The following is a 14,521-nucleotide window of genomic DNA, read 5'->3' as shown; positions in this document are numbered from 1 at the left end:
CATTTTGCACATATTTTAAAAAATTCTTGTGGTTTTATCTCTGCTTGAAGTACCTGCTCCTCATTAGCAGGTTATAAATTGTGAACATCATGTTTAAAGTCATTTCAAACACTGTAATACGTACCCAGCCACTGCTTTCAGGTCTTACCCATACTGTACCTGTAGGACTGACGTGTGTACAGCCAGCGGTGTGTCATCCCTCCGCTCCAGAACCAGAGACAGAACCGAGACTCAGTTTGAACCGTCTGCTCGTCCTGGACCAGCGTGGCGCCGCAGGAGGGATCCAGCAGCAGTTTCTGACACCCATCGCCTTGCTCTCATTTGCAGTTTTAAGTGCATGAATCAGATAAAAAGAAAAAAACGAACCGACTACAGTTTGAACTCTACGGGCAATCTCTCCTCTCCTCCTGCCGCTTCCTTTCCCATTTTTGGCGCTGTAGCACTGTCTGGCGTGTGAAGTCTGGCCCTAACACAGAGGCCCTTCCTCTTGGAAACTCCAAAGCAAGAACTACCCATACAAACACCGCTCCTTCTTAAGCTGCTGAAGATGCCCAACCGACTCTTTGCACCGGCGGATGAAACCACCGCTGTCCTTCCACAGGAAGCCCGTCGGATGACGATGGCGCCAGGCGCTGCGTTCGCTTGGTTCTGCTCCTCAGCCTGACCTCCATGAAAGCAGAGGTCACCGAGGTCACACGGTGACTCTGGGCTTGCTGAAACAGTATTAACAGCAAATTCTCAATTTCGACGAAAGCCGCCATTGAGTAAAAGTTGCGAGACATGAAAACACAGAACCGAGAGGCTTCCCTCCACTCCTCACTCCCTCTCCTGGGAGAAGCTCCTGCTGTCAAAGTGAAAGCGTCTCCGCTTTGATAAACCAACAGAACAGGTCACAAAAGTTGTCTTCCGAGGCACTCGTCTTTCCCACGAAAGAGCAAATTTATTAAAACAAGATCTATCAAGTGCTTGCTGCACGTCTGCGTGTTTGTCTGACAGTTAGGCCCATCAGCATTGAAGTTCTCCACTTCTGTCTCCAGAAATCCTGAGTTTACAGCACATACTTTCTTTTTTTTTTTCTCATTTTAAAACAGTACTCAAATCAAAAGCATAAAAATCAACCAGTAAAAGTCTCTTCGGATGACGGCAGGAAGGGAGCCGCCTCCTCTCCTCGCGCTCGAGTCCACAGATAGCGTAGTAATATTTCTCTACTTCCAGGTCAGATCAGATGAAGGGTCGTCCGTCATACACATAAAACCTTCATTTATAGTTTACATCAACAGTTTGTCAAACAGTTACATGCTTTGCTGGGGTAGGAGTTAAGATTAGCAGGCTGGGAAATGTTTAACCAAACTTAATATAGCAATAAAATTATTCTGAGGACAGGATGGAGACAAAAAGCGACAAATTTTTGTTTATCACTTTGAAGATTCATCAAGAGCCAAATTTCACTGACATACATAAGTGATACTAGGTCTTTTTTTTTTCCCTTGTTCCAATAAATGTCTTGCAATACAAATAGAATTGAAAATAATTTTTAAAAACGGTCTGCTTTTTCTATCCATCCTCTTCACCTATTGTTGTTAGCAGGGCTTGAAGAACAGATGCAAAAGAAAAACGTTCAAGTTACCTTTTAAACTCACATCACGGCTCACTAGTCTATTCAAATCAGCTCTGATCGTCCATAATAATTGGACTAATAATTATTTCAGGCAAGAACTTTGAAGAACTTAAATAGTTCAGATTTTTAAGGAGAGAAATTTGTTTTCAGTTTCAGTTCCTTCGCCTCTAGAAGAAAGATGACGTACTGCTGTGAATTTGTAGAAAAGTTAATAAATCTGCAGATCGCAGATGTTAGCTATTTGTAACTTAAACTGAAAATGTCGGCATCTATGGGACACACTTCTATGTTTGCAGATATTAACCATCTTTACCAAAAACTTTAAAGTTTGTCGAGGCTTTCACAGCCAAACAACGGCAGCGTTACTCCACCAAAGCTACGTCAGCGGAGGCTTCAGGCTGAAGGAACATTTTGGTGTCGCTACACAAATGACATCCAAACTCTTCTCTCTGTGGGCTTGAACAGCCAGCAGCACCAGACAACACACCTTTAGCCTCATGATAAGAAAGTTATTTTGCCTCGGAAAATAACTTTCCGAGGCAAAATAACTTTCCCAGGCAAATACCTGCTAGCATAGAACTGAATCCTACGTGGTAGGAAAATAAAAAGATCTCAAGATTTATTCACTTTTCCTCAAAATCACAGCACAACGACCTTTCTAAACAACCCTGTTGTAGATTACATATTCATACAATTCTCCTTGTATGAATTCTCCTTGTAGAATTGTATGAATTGTATGAATTATGTATTCATACAATTCTCCAAGGAGAATTGTATGAACATATAATATAATATATATAATTGTATGCTTTGGAGCAGAGAAAAAAAATTAACTATACCTTTAAATTACACATTTTTTCATTAGACAAATGTTTCTTTTCTGCTTGAACCAAACTGGCAAAATTAGAAAACTGTGAGGTGTTAAGAAATTTAGTCAGGCATAACTTATACAAACGCACATTTGAATATAGATTTTAAAGTGTAACTGGACGAGCAATTATGTTTCTTTTCCTTATCAAAACAAACAATGACCGTATTTGATTGAATTCTCTAAATGTTAAACGGTTTGACAGAAATCAATTAAATTTATGCCTAGAAGAAAAAAAAGTCAAACATTCTTCCCTGGATAGAAAATTGTTGGGGTTTTTTTCATAAGGCAACATATTCATTATAAAGTAGTTTGCTCTGAGTTCCTTTAAGAAGCGTACCCTTTAAGTTTAACATTTAAAACAGTAAGCGCCGGTATGTAATCTGTATCAATGCAGTCCATCAGTTTACCATCATATAATATACTTTATCTTACTGTTATATTCCTCTTAGTAAACCTTTCACAGCACAAAATGAACTTTCACTCTCCTACAGAATCAGATTCCACTACACTCTTGTCAGGATTTCCTCACAACTTAAAAAGATGAGAGTACAGTAATAATAATAAAAAAAAATAAAAGACATGTAATTTGCACTTTTCTTTATGAGGCTCCTTTAATTATGATGATCACCAGGTAGTCTTCCTCTGATTTGGCAAAGGCTTTGGCAGAGGCATCCACGAACTGCAGGGAGAACTCACATGGAGGGAAAGCGTGCAGGACTCCACTGTGCTCCTTGTCGCGGCCGCCCCCCACCGGGAGGCTGATGATCCCCGCCGCCTCCTTCTGCTTGAGGTAGGACACCAGGTTCTTCAGCGGCCTCTCCACAGAGCTGTTGGCGTCCTCGGATTTCCCCGGCAAGGCCAGGAGGACGGTGTGGCCGCTGGAGCCGGCGGCCTTGATGCGGCGGGCGACCTCGTCCAGCTTGGGCTGGTCCAGGCGGAGGCGCTGGCTGATCTTCAGCTGGGTCACCTTCCCGCCGGTGGGGCCCTCCACCAGCAGGCTGGTGGCCATCCGCATGTCTCCGTCCAGCAGGTGCAGGGAGGCGGGGAAGCTGCTGTTCTTCAGCAGCAGGACGCCCTCCCAGGCCTGACTCAGCCTCGGCCCGTCAGAGCCCGGCTGCTTGGACGGGGAGGAGCTTGAGGCCGGATTGTCTGGCCGCTGTTCCTTCTTCGCCGGGCTCTTGGACGTGTCTCCAGCTTTGCGTTTGGGCTCCGGCTGAGAGGGGCTGCGTGTTCTTTTTCTTTTTTCCACCAAGCTAGAGTTGTGGTTGTTCTGCCGCTCTTTGGCCGGGGTGGTTCCGCCAGAGCGAGGGAGGCGCTCGGGGTCACTGTAGCGTCCCCCGTCCCGGCTGCTTCCCCCGGGGCTGTGCTCCAATGAGCCGCCATGACGGCGCAGACCAAAGTCCCCGTTGTCAGGAGAGCGCTCCACTCTCCAGCCGTCGTCTAAATGTCTCCTTTTGGGGCCGACATCTCTGCCCTGCAACTCGCGCTCCACTGACCAGCGCCGCTCCAGACGACCAATGGGGTCAAAGCCCGGTCCTCTCATCCTGTCGTGGGCATTCAGGCCAACCCACTCGGCAGATGAAAACGGATCCCGCTCCCTAAAGCGGCCAGGAAGCGGAGGGGTGCGGTCTCTTACTCTCATCGGCTCGGCCAGGCGATGAGAAAATGGCTCCTGGACCAAGTCAAAGTGGGGCATGGGGAGAGGGAGCTGCACAAACTGCTGCTGCGGGTAGCGGTTCTCTGTCTCTGCAAAGTCCACTCTGAGTCTCCGGTCAGGGCCGCCAAGAGGGAAACCCCTCATGTGGGTCCAGGCAGCATGAGCGGCATCAAGGCTTTCGTACTGGATGTAAGCCCACAAGTCGCCTTTCCTGTAGGCTATAGTCCTGATGGTGCCAAAACGGTCAAACTCTTTAGCAAGTGCAGTCACTGGAACCCAGGGGCCCAGCCCCCCCACCCACAGTCTGGTTGTGGGTGTAGGTTTGCCATACCCAATCTTGATGGGACTGTGACCCACCACCTTCCCCGACATGGCCACTTTGGCTCGATGAGCCATGTCCAGGTTCTCAAACTTGATGAATCCATATGTGTTGTTCTGCCCTCTGACAGTCCGCTTTATGTCCACCTCTGTAATCAGCCCGAACCTTTCAAACGCTCTCCTGATGTCGTTCTCTGTCAATCCGGACTCCAGGTTGCCCAGAAACAACGTCCTGTTCGCCCTCTGGTCGTCCTCGGGGCTGAGTAGTTCCTCCTCACGGTAACATTCAGGGATGAACGGAGGCCTGCTGCGGCCTTCATACAGCGGGAAGTCTCTGTCTCTTTCAAGGTCCCTGAGATGGGGAGGTAGAGGAGGAGGAGGAGGAGGAGGAGGAGGAGCAGGGAGTCGACCCAGAGCCAGCTGCTGTAACCGGTAGTCCCTGTAACCCGGGCCCGGGGGAGACTGGGGTCTCTGGGAGTGGGGGTGCCTGTGTCCAGAGGGAAAACTGTCTTTGCCAACCGGGGAGCGGCTCGTACGCCGATTAATGTACACGGTCTCTATCTTCAGAGGCCGGTCGTACAGCACCAACTTCCCCCGGGCATGCTTGGCCGCCCGGGCGTCTTCGGGCCTCCGAAAGTTTACGAACGCCACCCTCTCGTGGTTTTCACGGCATATTTTCACGCTCACGTCCCCGAACTTCTTAAACTCGTGAAACAGCCCGTCCTCTATCTCCTCGTCGTTCAGCTCGGAGCCCAGCTCGCTTATTTTCAGCGTCTTGTACTCACTTCCTGGGGCCAACGGAGGCCGCGGCTCCCCGCGTGAACCGGACCTGGATGTTTCCGCGGCGATATCAGCGCCACCATGCGACTTGTTCCCGGAGGAAGACCCGTAGTCGTAGCCGCTACCGATCCGACTGGATGAGCCGTGTCCTTCTGAGTCCCTCATGTCTCTTTTGTCGCTGGGTAAACCTCTTCTGGAGGAAGCGCCGCTCTGAGCGGAGCCGTTGCTGGCTGACAGAGCTGCGGTCTTCTTGCTGCTCGGATAGCTTCCTCCTCTGTCTCTGCCATCGTCGGGCCCACGGGTGCGTTTTTTCACCGGTGATCGCTCCTTTCCTTTCATTTCAAGTTGCAAACAGCTGCCACTTCAACTCAGGGATATGCCTAAATATGCTCTCTTCAAACTAATATCCACTAAACTGACGAAACTTAGAAATGCTTATCAGGCAAACGACGTCAGCGCCATGTTGGATAAGCTGCACTACTATAATGTAAGTCCCGCCTCCTTTTGCTTAAAAGAAGCTGATTGGTTCCGCAGCTCCCGAGTGACATGAACAAGCAAGAAAGTTGGCCTATTGTATATCAGAATGAGGGTTCTTAAACATAGAGGTGAAAGCGTAGAAGCGTCCTTTACTAACTGGAACGATGCGTCAACGCATGCGCCATATTGGAAGTGGCAGGTTTGCCTTCAAAATCTGCAGAGAAGTGCTTGGAAAACGTAATTTTCCCAATAACATTGGGAATAATATATATATATATATATATATATATATATATATATATATATATATATATATATATATATATATATATATATATATAATCCCTCTCTTGGGTTACGCAGTACCCGACCGTACCCGCCTATATCTATATCTATCTATCTATCTATCTATCTATCTATCTATCTATCTATCTATCTATCTATCTATCTATCTATCTATATATATATATATATATATATATATATAGATATATATCTATATCTATATATATATAGATATAGATATAGATATATAGATAGATATCGATATATATATTTATATATATATGTGTGTGTGTGTGTGTGTTCAAATTAATGACCAAACAAAAATAATAATCTCAGTAATTATTGTTTCAACAAGGGCTTGAGCAATTCTGTGCGTTTCGGTTCCATTACCAAAGTAACTAGCAGAGCAGGAGTTTAAAATTCACTAATCAACCACCGCTGTGTTCATGAGAGCGCTTATTAATAATCGCAAAAATAAATATCAAGCCTGGAAACCTAATATCGTAACGGACTGAATGTTCTGAATGTACTTCTGAAAGAAATTCATGCTTGTTATCATCATATAGTGGGAGAATATAGTGAAACACACTAATTTATTGAATATGAGCTTTATCCATCATCTGACAAGAAAAGTGATCAAAATCCAGCCAGAAATATACGTGAAGCTGGTTGATGCCTGAAATAACACCAATAGACATTTAGAGATTATTTGAAGCCAATGTTCCTTTATTATTAAATAATACCCCACTGATTAAACAATAACTAAATGTGTCCCAGTGGTAATAGCATCTCTGCTTGGCTAATTCAATTCAAATTCAAAAATACCTCATTGATCCCAAAGGGAAATTAAATATATTCTGCTTCCGCAAACTTGTTTTTCTTTTAAATATTTCTAATGACACCATTACTTTTCGTCACATGGCTCTATTGCTGCAACTTTCTGTCAGTTGATGTAATTATATGACATAGGTGTAGGTATTTAGAAAATTTACATATTTGAACTCTTTCGACTAATTAGAGCAAAATTTAATTCAAAATTCAAAACTCAAATTACAATTACAAGCTGTACAAGCCCTGGATTCTGAGTGAGCGTGTAATGCCAGAATTTACCACAAGAGGGCGGTTTTGTTTCTTCTTTTCCCACCAACCACGTCAACGGCAGTAAATGGATAAAAAGTAAACAAACAAATAAACCAATAAATAAATGGACTGATTACCACCATTTAAATATTCCTTAGTTATCCAGGATGCGTTTATAAAAAAATGATTTATGATTATTTATGTTGGATTACACATTCAGACACACAAAGTACGATAAAAACAAAAAAGAAAAAGTAATTTCGGACTTTAGGTAGAGAGTCAATTAGGGGTTATTTTTATAATAAAACCGATTTTTTTTATTTAATTATTACTTTGACCATTAAAAACATACATCATTGCCCTGCTTATGAGTGTTTCACTTCTTTTTTTGTGAGGTTGTAGGGTTGTTTATGATTAATAAAATACTGAGTTACATTCTGTTGCACGTACTATGTAGGGCACTCCCACGCAAAGGATTACAGACTGGGGCAGAGGGGTCTTCCCTTGCTGCCAATTCAGACATTTTTATCTCCATTTCACTCATATTTCAGAGCAGATTTGCACATACAGCTCAGCGTCATCATTATCCACTTGCTAGTGAGGCTTTTAACACAATTTACTATCATTCACTATCATAAAAGGCTTAAATTGTCCCTAATTGTCCCTGGCGACAGGAACTTTGTCCTTTGTTCCCTCTGAGAGAGACCATCTGGTGGTAGCCCTCCACTGACAGACACATGTCCCAACAACAGCCTAGCAGGGCAATTTGGTGTACCCTGCACCAAAATGAGCTTATCTGTGTCAAAAAGCTAGTATGAGGGGGGTAAATGTGTTCCCGCTTTAAATCTCTGAGTGATATTGAGGTCATTTGATTCTCTGGACTGGAATAACTAAATAGTCCTGCACTCTACAGACCTAGTTATGATTACAGCAGAAATGTTTTAAAGGAAAAAAATTTTCTAACAGAGGTCAAGGTCCAGGTCGCATGAGGTCCTAAAAAGAAGACAAGTTGGGTTCCACCAACCACTCACAATGCCTGCAGCTCAGTTAATATCTTATTTGTCACAGAAACTTCCTTGTTCATGTTAACTAGATCGTGTAAGTTTCTATCAGTCCATGTGGAGTCCCTCAGGGTTAAATCTTGTTCTTGCTGTACATTCTCCCTTCTGGTTGAAATATAAACAAACTTTGTATCATTTCTTACTGCATTTTTCTGAATAAAATCTAATTCCAGGGTTCCTTTAAGACAGCGGAGTCAAACTCATTTTTGTTTTGAGCCAAATCAAAATCATGAATGCTCTTAAACAGCCGGTTGTGCCAGAATGTATTGATCAAACCTGTTCGCAAACTGTTAAAATATCAATGAATTCTTAAAATTAAATAATATTTAACATCTTTTCAGTCCCTCCAGGACTTTGTGATTCTTTTTGTGATTTTTTTTTGCAATAAAAATCAAAGTATTTGTGGAACTAATTTGGAAATATTTGTACAAGTAAGAAAGTTTTTGAGATAATTTTTGAGAATAATCTGCAATAAACTCAATTCTGTATTAGTGCAAAAAAAGAGCAGGGATCTGTTGATTTTGTGTGAATTTCCATAATAATTCTCAAGAAACTGGAGGGACTGATTGATATCACTTGGCAGTAAACAGATAAAAACTGCATTGATTTGATTGATAACATAATATTTAATCACACTTAGTGTTTAGTCTAGAATCTAGAGGGCCACATTAAAAGATATGACGGGCCAGATTTGGCCCACGGGCCTCGAGTTTGACTCATGCTTCAAGGTGTCCAAATCACATAAGTTATTAAGCTTCCTAGATTGTTTGTCACACATTAAGAAATTATGAAGCAATTGTTAAAGTCACTTAGGCTAAAAAGAATGAATGTTTGAGCGTGACTTCACATAGTGGACATCACACTTTCCATCCAGATTCAGTTGTTTAATCTAATCTGAAGAACATATATGCTGTGTTTGATTAATCCTTGTGTTTAAGCAACTGCTCCAAGAAATGGTCTGAAAAATCTTCCTTCACTTTTAAGATGCAGGACTTGATTCAAATATTGATTGTCATTTGCAACAACGGTGAATTAGTCCCAAATATGGATTTTTAATCAAATAAAGTTTATTTATTTGTTTACATCTTTAAGTTTTAACTGAGAGCAAAAAATAAGCCTCTTGATATTTTTGTCGTAAAGCAGTCGAAGGGGAAATCTGCAAGTGACTAAAGGAGGATTTTAATCAAATTCTGTTTTTATTTTGTTCTTAAATGAGCAGAACATTCTCATACCAGAGACCAGATGTGTTTGTGAGGTTCTGTCACAAACCTGTCACCTGCGTGGTGTCGCCTGCGTGGTGTCGCCTGGCATGCGATCCTGATGAGTTCCTCGCTAAATCCTTAGATGACGGACTGATGACAAACTTATTGTGCAGCCGGTTTTGCTCAAAAGCAAACATAGTGTCAGCGAACACAGGATGAGCCCATCCCGTGTCAGCCTGTCAGAGTTCAGCATGACCCACTTTTTTCCACTGCCTGAACACCTGCAGAACACCGGCACATCCTCGTGCTTTCCGTGCTTCAACAAAAATAAAGATAGGAGTGAGGCAGAACATGCATGGATTATGGCCAACCTGACAACTTTGTTCATTTCTACTCCATAGGCAAAGAACAATAACATTAAAAATCCCTGTAGAGAAAGAAAATGAGTTATATTTTTACTTCTTTTTATCTGTTCTGGTAATTCAGTGATATTAGCTTTGATGGAGCCGAGCTTCTCAGCTAAAATTAGAACAAGTCAGGCACGTGGAGCAGCAAGCATCACCTGCTCGTCTGATCAAATCAGTCAAAACTCATCTGATTTCGATTGGAGTAGAATTACAGCACCTATAAAAAAGGCAACGCTGTTTGTTCGGCTGCTTGCATGAAGAATAATGTACTAGATAAATGATACCACAGAGCCCAGTGCAGGGAAAGGCTTTTTTTAGCAGCTCAGAGTGACCCAGACAACGCAAACAGCACAAAGGAGGGAGGGAGGAGGGAAAAAGGAATGGGGAGGGAGGAATATAAATGAGACTGGAGTAAGGGAAAAGTACTGGCTGCATGTGGTGCAGATACAGAGTGCAAGATGTGTGAGGTGGGGAGAAGAAACAGAAAGCAGGGGCTGCAAACCAGCAGGGAGACAATGTGAAGTTGGAGGCGACTGAAGGTGAACCGCAGAGGAGGAGGAATGTGTCACTGCTGACGTCAGGCTGCAAGAACCGGGAGATTAAACAAGATCCAAAGAGGGAGGTTTGAGGGAAAGACATCCAGAAGAAGGACAGAGGGCTTTTAGCAAGTAGAAAAATGTAAGACAAGAGATATTCTCAAGTGAACAGAACAAAATCAGAATGAAAGTCCAACCCAAAAGCTCCAAGAGATGCAAATAAAATCAAAATTTGAAATTCTGCCACACAAGCTTTGCTGGTGATCAGTTTTTTTATACTGGGTTTGTTTGACATGCAAGCAGAGTGATTGTCCTAGTGGAAAGGTCAAGTTAAATCATGTGCACCGATGAGAAGATGACATTTTGCTTAGGCAGCCGTGGGTTACAAAGCAAAGCATCCTGGCAACTCCTGCAATACTTTTCTATATAATGAAATGTTTAAAAAAACTGTTAAAGCCAGAATTCTGCACCACATGCAGCCAGTACTTTTCCCTTACTCCAGTCTCAGAAAGCTTTTATAGCCTTTCTACGTTTTCTAAATGTTAGCTATTTTGAACTCAGCCAGCTGTTTTCCAGTAGTTTTGTTGGAGTTAAATTTACCAGATGGTTTGATCATAATACATGAAGAGATGAGTCCATTGGTTTGAAGCCTTGTATTCAAACCAATCCAAGGTTTGGATGGAAGCTAAACTTTAAAACATTATAGATTTAAAAAAAAAAAACGTTCTTTTCAAACTTTGTATTTCAAAATAAAGAACTATTTTGATCTGGTATATTACAAAAAGTCTCCAAAAAATGTAAACTCTTTTTCTTTTGTAAGGGTTAAAATGCAAAGTGAAAAAAAAGTTGAATAAATTGATGCTTTGTTGCTTTTTGTGTATTTGAAATAAGATTAGTTGTCTCCTGAGATTAATATAATATTCTTTTTATGTGAATAGGGATCAGACATGAGTTTGTATTTATTTCTGCTCCTTTTCATTCATGATGTCTTTTAGTTGTTCCATGAAGTATTCCTATTGAGTGAAAGAAATAAAATAACTAAAATGGAAGTGGAAAACCACAACCTCCTTATTGAATGTCTGACTCTGAGTTTGAAAAAACTAACAGAAATTAACATGTTGATGAAACTATTAGGACGCAAGCAGAGAAACTTTACGGACTTACATCAGAGGTCAAACTCAAATGAACTGCAGTTATAATGTGTATCTGAACTTATCTGAAAGGAGAGCTGTGAGCGTCCAGTATGTTCTGTAAAACCTGGCAAAAATACATTTTAAAGGAATAAAAGTCTCAACTTCATTCATTCCTCCTCAGTCAAAAATAGCATTCTCAACAAATGAACACAGACAGGAAGATTGCAGAAGTATTCCTTGAAAATAGTGATAGTTTTATGAACATTATGGGGGGGAAATATAACAAGTCCTAACGGTTATCGTCTGGTAGTTTGTTTAAGAAATGTTTTCAGTCAGTCAGGCTGAACATGACGGCATTTGATGACCAATAATGCTGCATAGTTTTAACTAAGATGTAGTTTTGCTAATCGGAGAGGAAAGCAACAGAACGGTCCCACCAGCCTGCGGTTCTGCTGAATCAAATATTTGAGTATATCTCTGCTGTCTAATTAGCAGATGCCCTGCAGCAGCAGCTGTGAATGTGCTCTTTGTCAAGGGCGCTTTATGGGAAACAATGAGCATTAATTCACTGTAAATTCATTTCTTAATAAAGTCTTCAACCTCCTCTGGCATTTGTCTATTTTATGGCCTTCAGACAATTAATGCTGTGATTAAAATAAATGTGTTGCATGCAGGACCAAGGCAATGAAGAAAGATGAAAATAAAAATGCGTCTTTTAAAATCACCAAAACTAGAAAGGGAGTTGTAAAAATAGAAAAAGAAACGAGGAGCAATCAGAAGCCCTCAATTGTTGAGTCCTTAATAAGTCTTAATTAATGCCGAGACCAGTCAGACCTTAGAAGTCCAATCAGAGCCCCGTTACGGGTTAATTTAAGCCCAAGTAAGAGCACTAATCACTTTATTTTCTTGTTTTGTTAGAGGCAGCAGAATCTCAGTCTTCTGAGCAAAAGAGCACAAAGGTGCATCGAACAAAACAAACATCTCTAGGTGCAACTTTTAATCTGCTAAAGGAAAACAGGAAATATGTCACAAGCAATTAATCTGTAGAAACGTAAAAACAAAATTCCAGGTCAGACAAGCATTGCATTATGGTAATGAACTATTCATCTGATTCAGGTGAGCTGGAAGAGGGAGGAACTTAAACATTTCCAAAATAGGGTCTCTGAAAAATGCTCTACAAAAATGAATCAAAAATGTTTCTGCTCAGATAATAGAAGCAGGCCATTGATGTAGAGCCACAGACTTACTTTGAATCTGCAATGGTTACAATATTATGCTGTGGATTCATTTAGCATCAAAAGTGATTCCCAATAGCAGCAAACCTTGTCAAATTCTGAAGAAAATCTGTTTACTTTTTTCAAAGACTTAAAACTGGACCAAAAATCACCATTTAGATATATTTTAATCCAAATAATGATGGTATCACGTTCGAGGAATGAATAAGAGACATTTAGATGTCTTTACAGTGAAAGTTCTTCACCGGCAGAACTCATCTAAACCACATGAACCAAAGAGATTTGGCCATTGATTTAAATCATAGTTGTTCCTGAACAAAACAGGAACAGTGCTAAATGATGTAATAACTTTCGAGTATTTTTACCGTGCTGTACTTTTTACTTTTACTTGAGTAATTTTATTATGAAGTATTGCTATTCTTACTGGAGTAAGATTTCTGGATACTCGACCCTCTGTTGGTAAATTCACTGAATGAAGAACAAACTTGTTGGTTTTTTACCCCTCCAGGGGGTCTTTTTCTGGGCTCTAGTGTCCCTTATATGACAGTGGGCTGACAGGAAACGGGGAGGGAGAGGGGGGAAGACATGCGGCAAATGTCGTCAGGTCCGGGAGTCGAACCCACGACGGCCGCGTCGAGGACTCAAGGCCTCCAAATATGAGTCGCGCTAACCGCTACGCCACCACGGCACGCCCATAGAACAAACTTGTTTTAACCAAAACTTCAGCAGACACAGAAACACACCCAGCTTTTATTAAAGTTTTATATTGGGGACAAAATGATTTAGAAAAATGATTCTTTTGCCTCATTTTATAATTATTTTATTTATATAAATTTTATCAATGTTGGTCTTTAAAATACTAAAATGTCCACATATCTTTAGATTTTGGTTCATCTGATGATGTAGTTTTGAAATATTAAATGGCTCATTTCTGATGAGTTACTCAGCACTTAAGCTGCCTTTTTACCAATTACTCTCTTACTCTTGAGTAATTTCTTACATGGATGTTTTTCACTTTTACTTCAGTAAAAATGTGTTGAAGTAGTTCCAGTCTTACTTGAGTAAATGATGTTGTATGTCTGTACTGAGTACAGACCAAAAGTTTGGACACACTTTCTGAAAGTGTGTCCAAACTTTTGGTCTGTACTGTATATCCATACATATTCTGCACATTTTTCTTCTCTAAAATAACTTACTCAGCTAGACATTACTTTTAATCTGAGTGTGCTATTCTTATGTTGCAAATTTATCCCTACTATGCAGTTTGTTATTCTTATTTTTTATATTTGTATGAATATTTATGTTCCTACCTACCTAAAGTTGCAGCTGTGACAACTGTATTTCCCCACTGTTGGACAATGAAGGTTATTTCTATCTAACACTGCAGAGCTCACTCTGGAGAACTTTCTGATCGAAGAGATGTGCTGCGGTGGAAAGAGGGGAGGTCTTTGTAACATTTGCTTCTTAAAAGATGTAAAACAATCTCCATCCTGGATGCTAGCGAAACCTCGGAGGCCTCAGCAGCCAATCACAGTGAAGTAATTTATCACAAGGCCCTGGAAGACAATAGAGAGATGAGACATACGATCCTGGGGATGCTGTGGCTCCTGGCTGCTGGTCAGCTTCAAGAAGGGGCATTAACAGAGTCACAGAGCAAAGTGTGGCTGTAATAAAGATTTTAGTATGTTTTCCTTTCAGCCTGAAATGGTTTTAGTAACACAGTAAAGCACAAAAACACACATTTTAAACTGAACAGATGCTTGTTTTAATCATGTTTACAGCCTAATATGGGTTCAATCTGGTGTATTTACTCAATATTCAGACCTCAATTGATGAAACACATTTTACTACAACAGCCAGG

General features: G+C 41.3%; 1 protein-coding gene across 1 annotated transcript; it reads right to left on the bottom strand.

Annotated features, from left to right (window-relative positions):
* Positions 1 to 904: 904 nt before the first annotated feature.
* Positions 905 to 5,753, bottom strand: LOC116710707 (RNA-binding protein 15-like). Its single transcript, XM_032549884.1, has 2 exons — positions 2,168 to 5,753; positions 905 to 2,136 (listed from the first exon to the last, which is right to left on the bottom strand). Exon 1 carries the CDS (start codon positions 5,581 to 5,583, stop codon positions 3,088 to 3,090), a length of 2,496 nt encoding a protein of 831 aa, XP_032405775.1. The 5' UTR covers positions 5,584 to 5,753; the 3' UTR covers positions 905 to 2,136; positions 2,168 to 3,087.
* Between the last annotated feature and the right edge of the window lie 8,768 nt (positions 5,754 to 14,521).

The sequence above is a fragment of the Xiphophorus hellerii genome, chromosome 20 (assembly GCF_003331165.1).
Source record: "Xiphophorus hellerii strain 12219 chromosome 20, Xiphophorus_hellerii-4.1, whole genome shotgun sequence".
NCBI lineage: Eukaryota > Metazoa > Chordata > Actinopteri > Cyprinodontiformes > Poeciliidae > Xiphophorus > Xiphophorus hellerii.
Note: the sequence above shows the minus strand (reverse complement) of the source record. Positions and strands in the feature narration are given on the sequence as shown.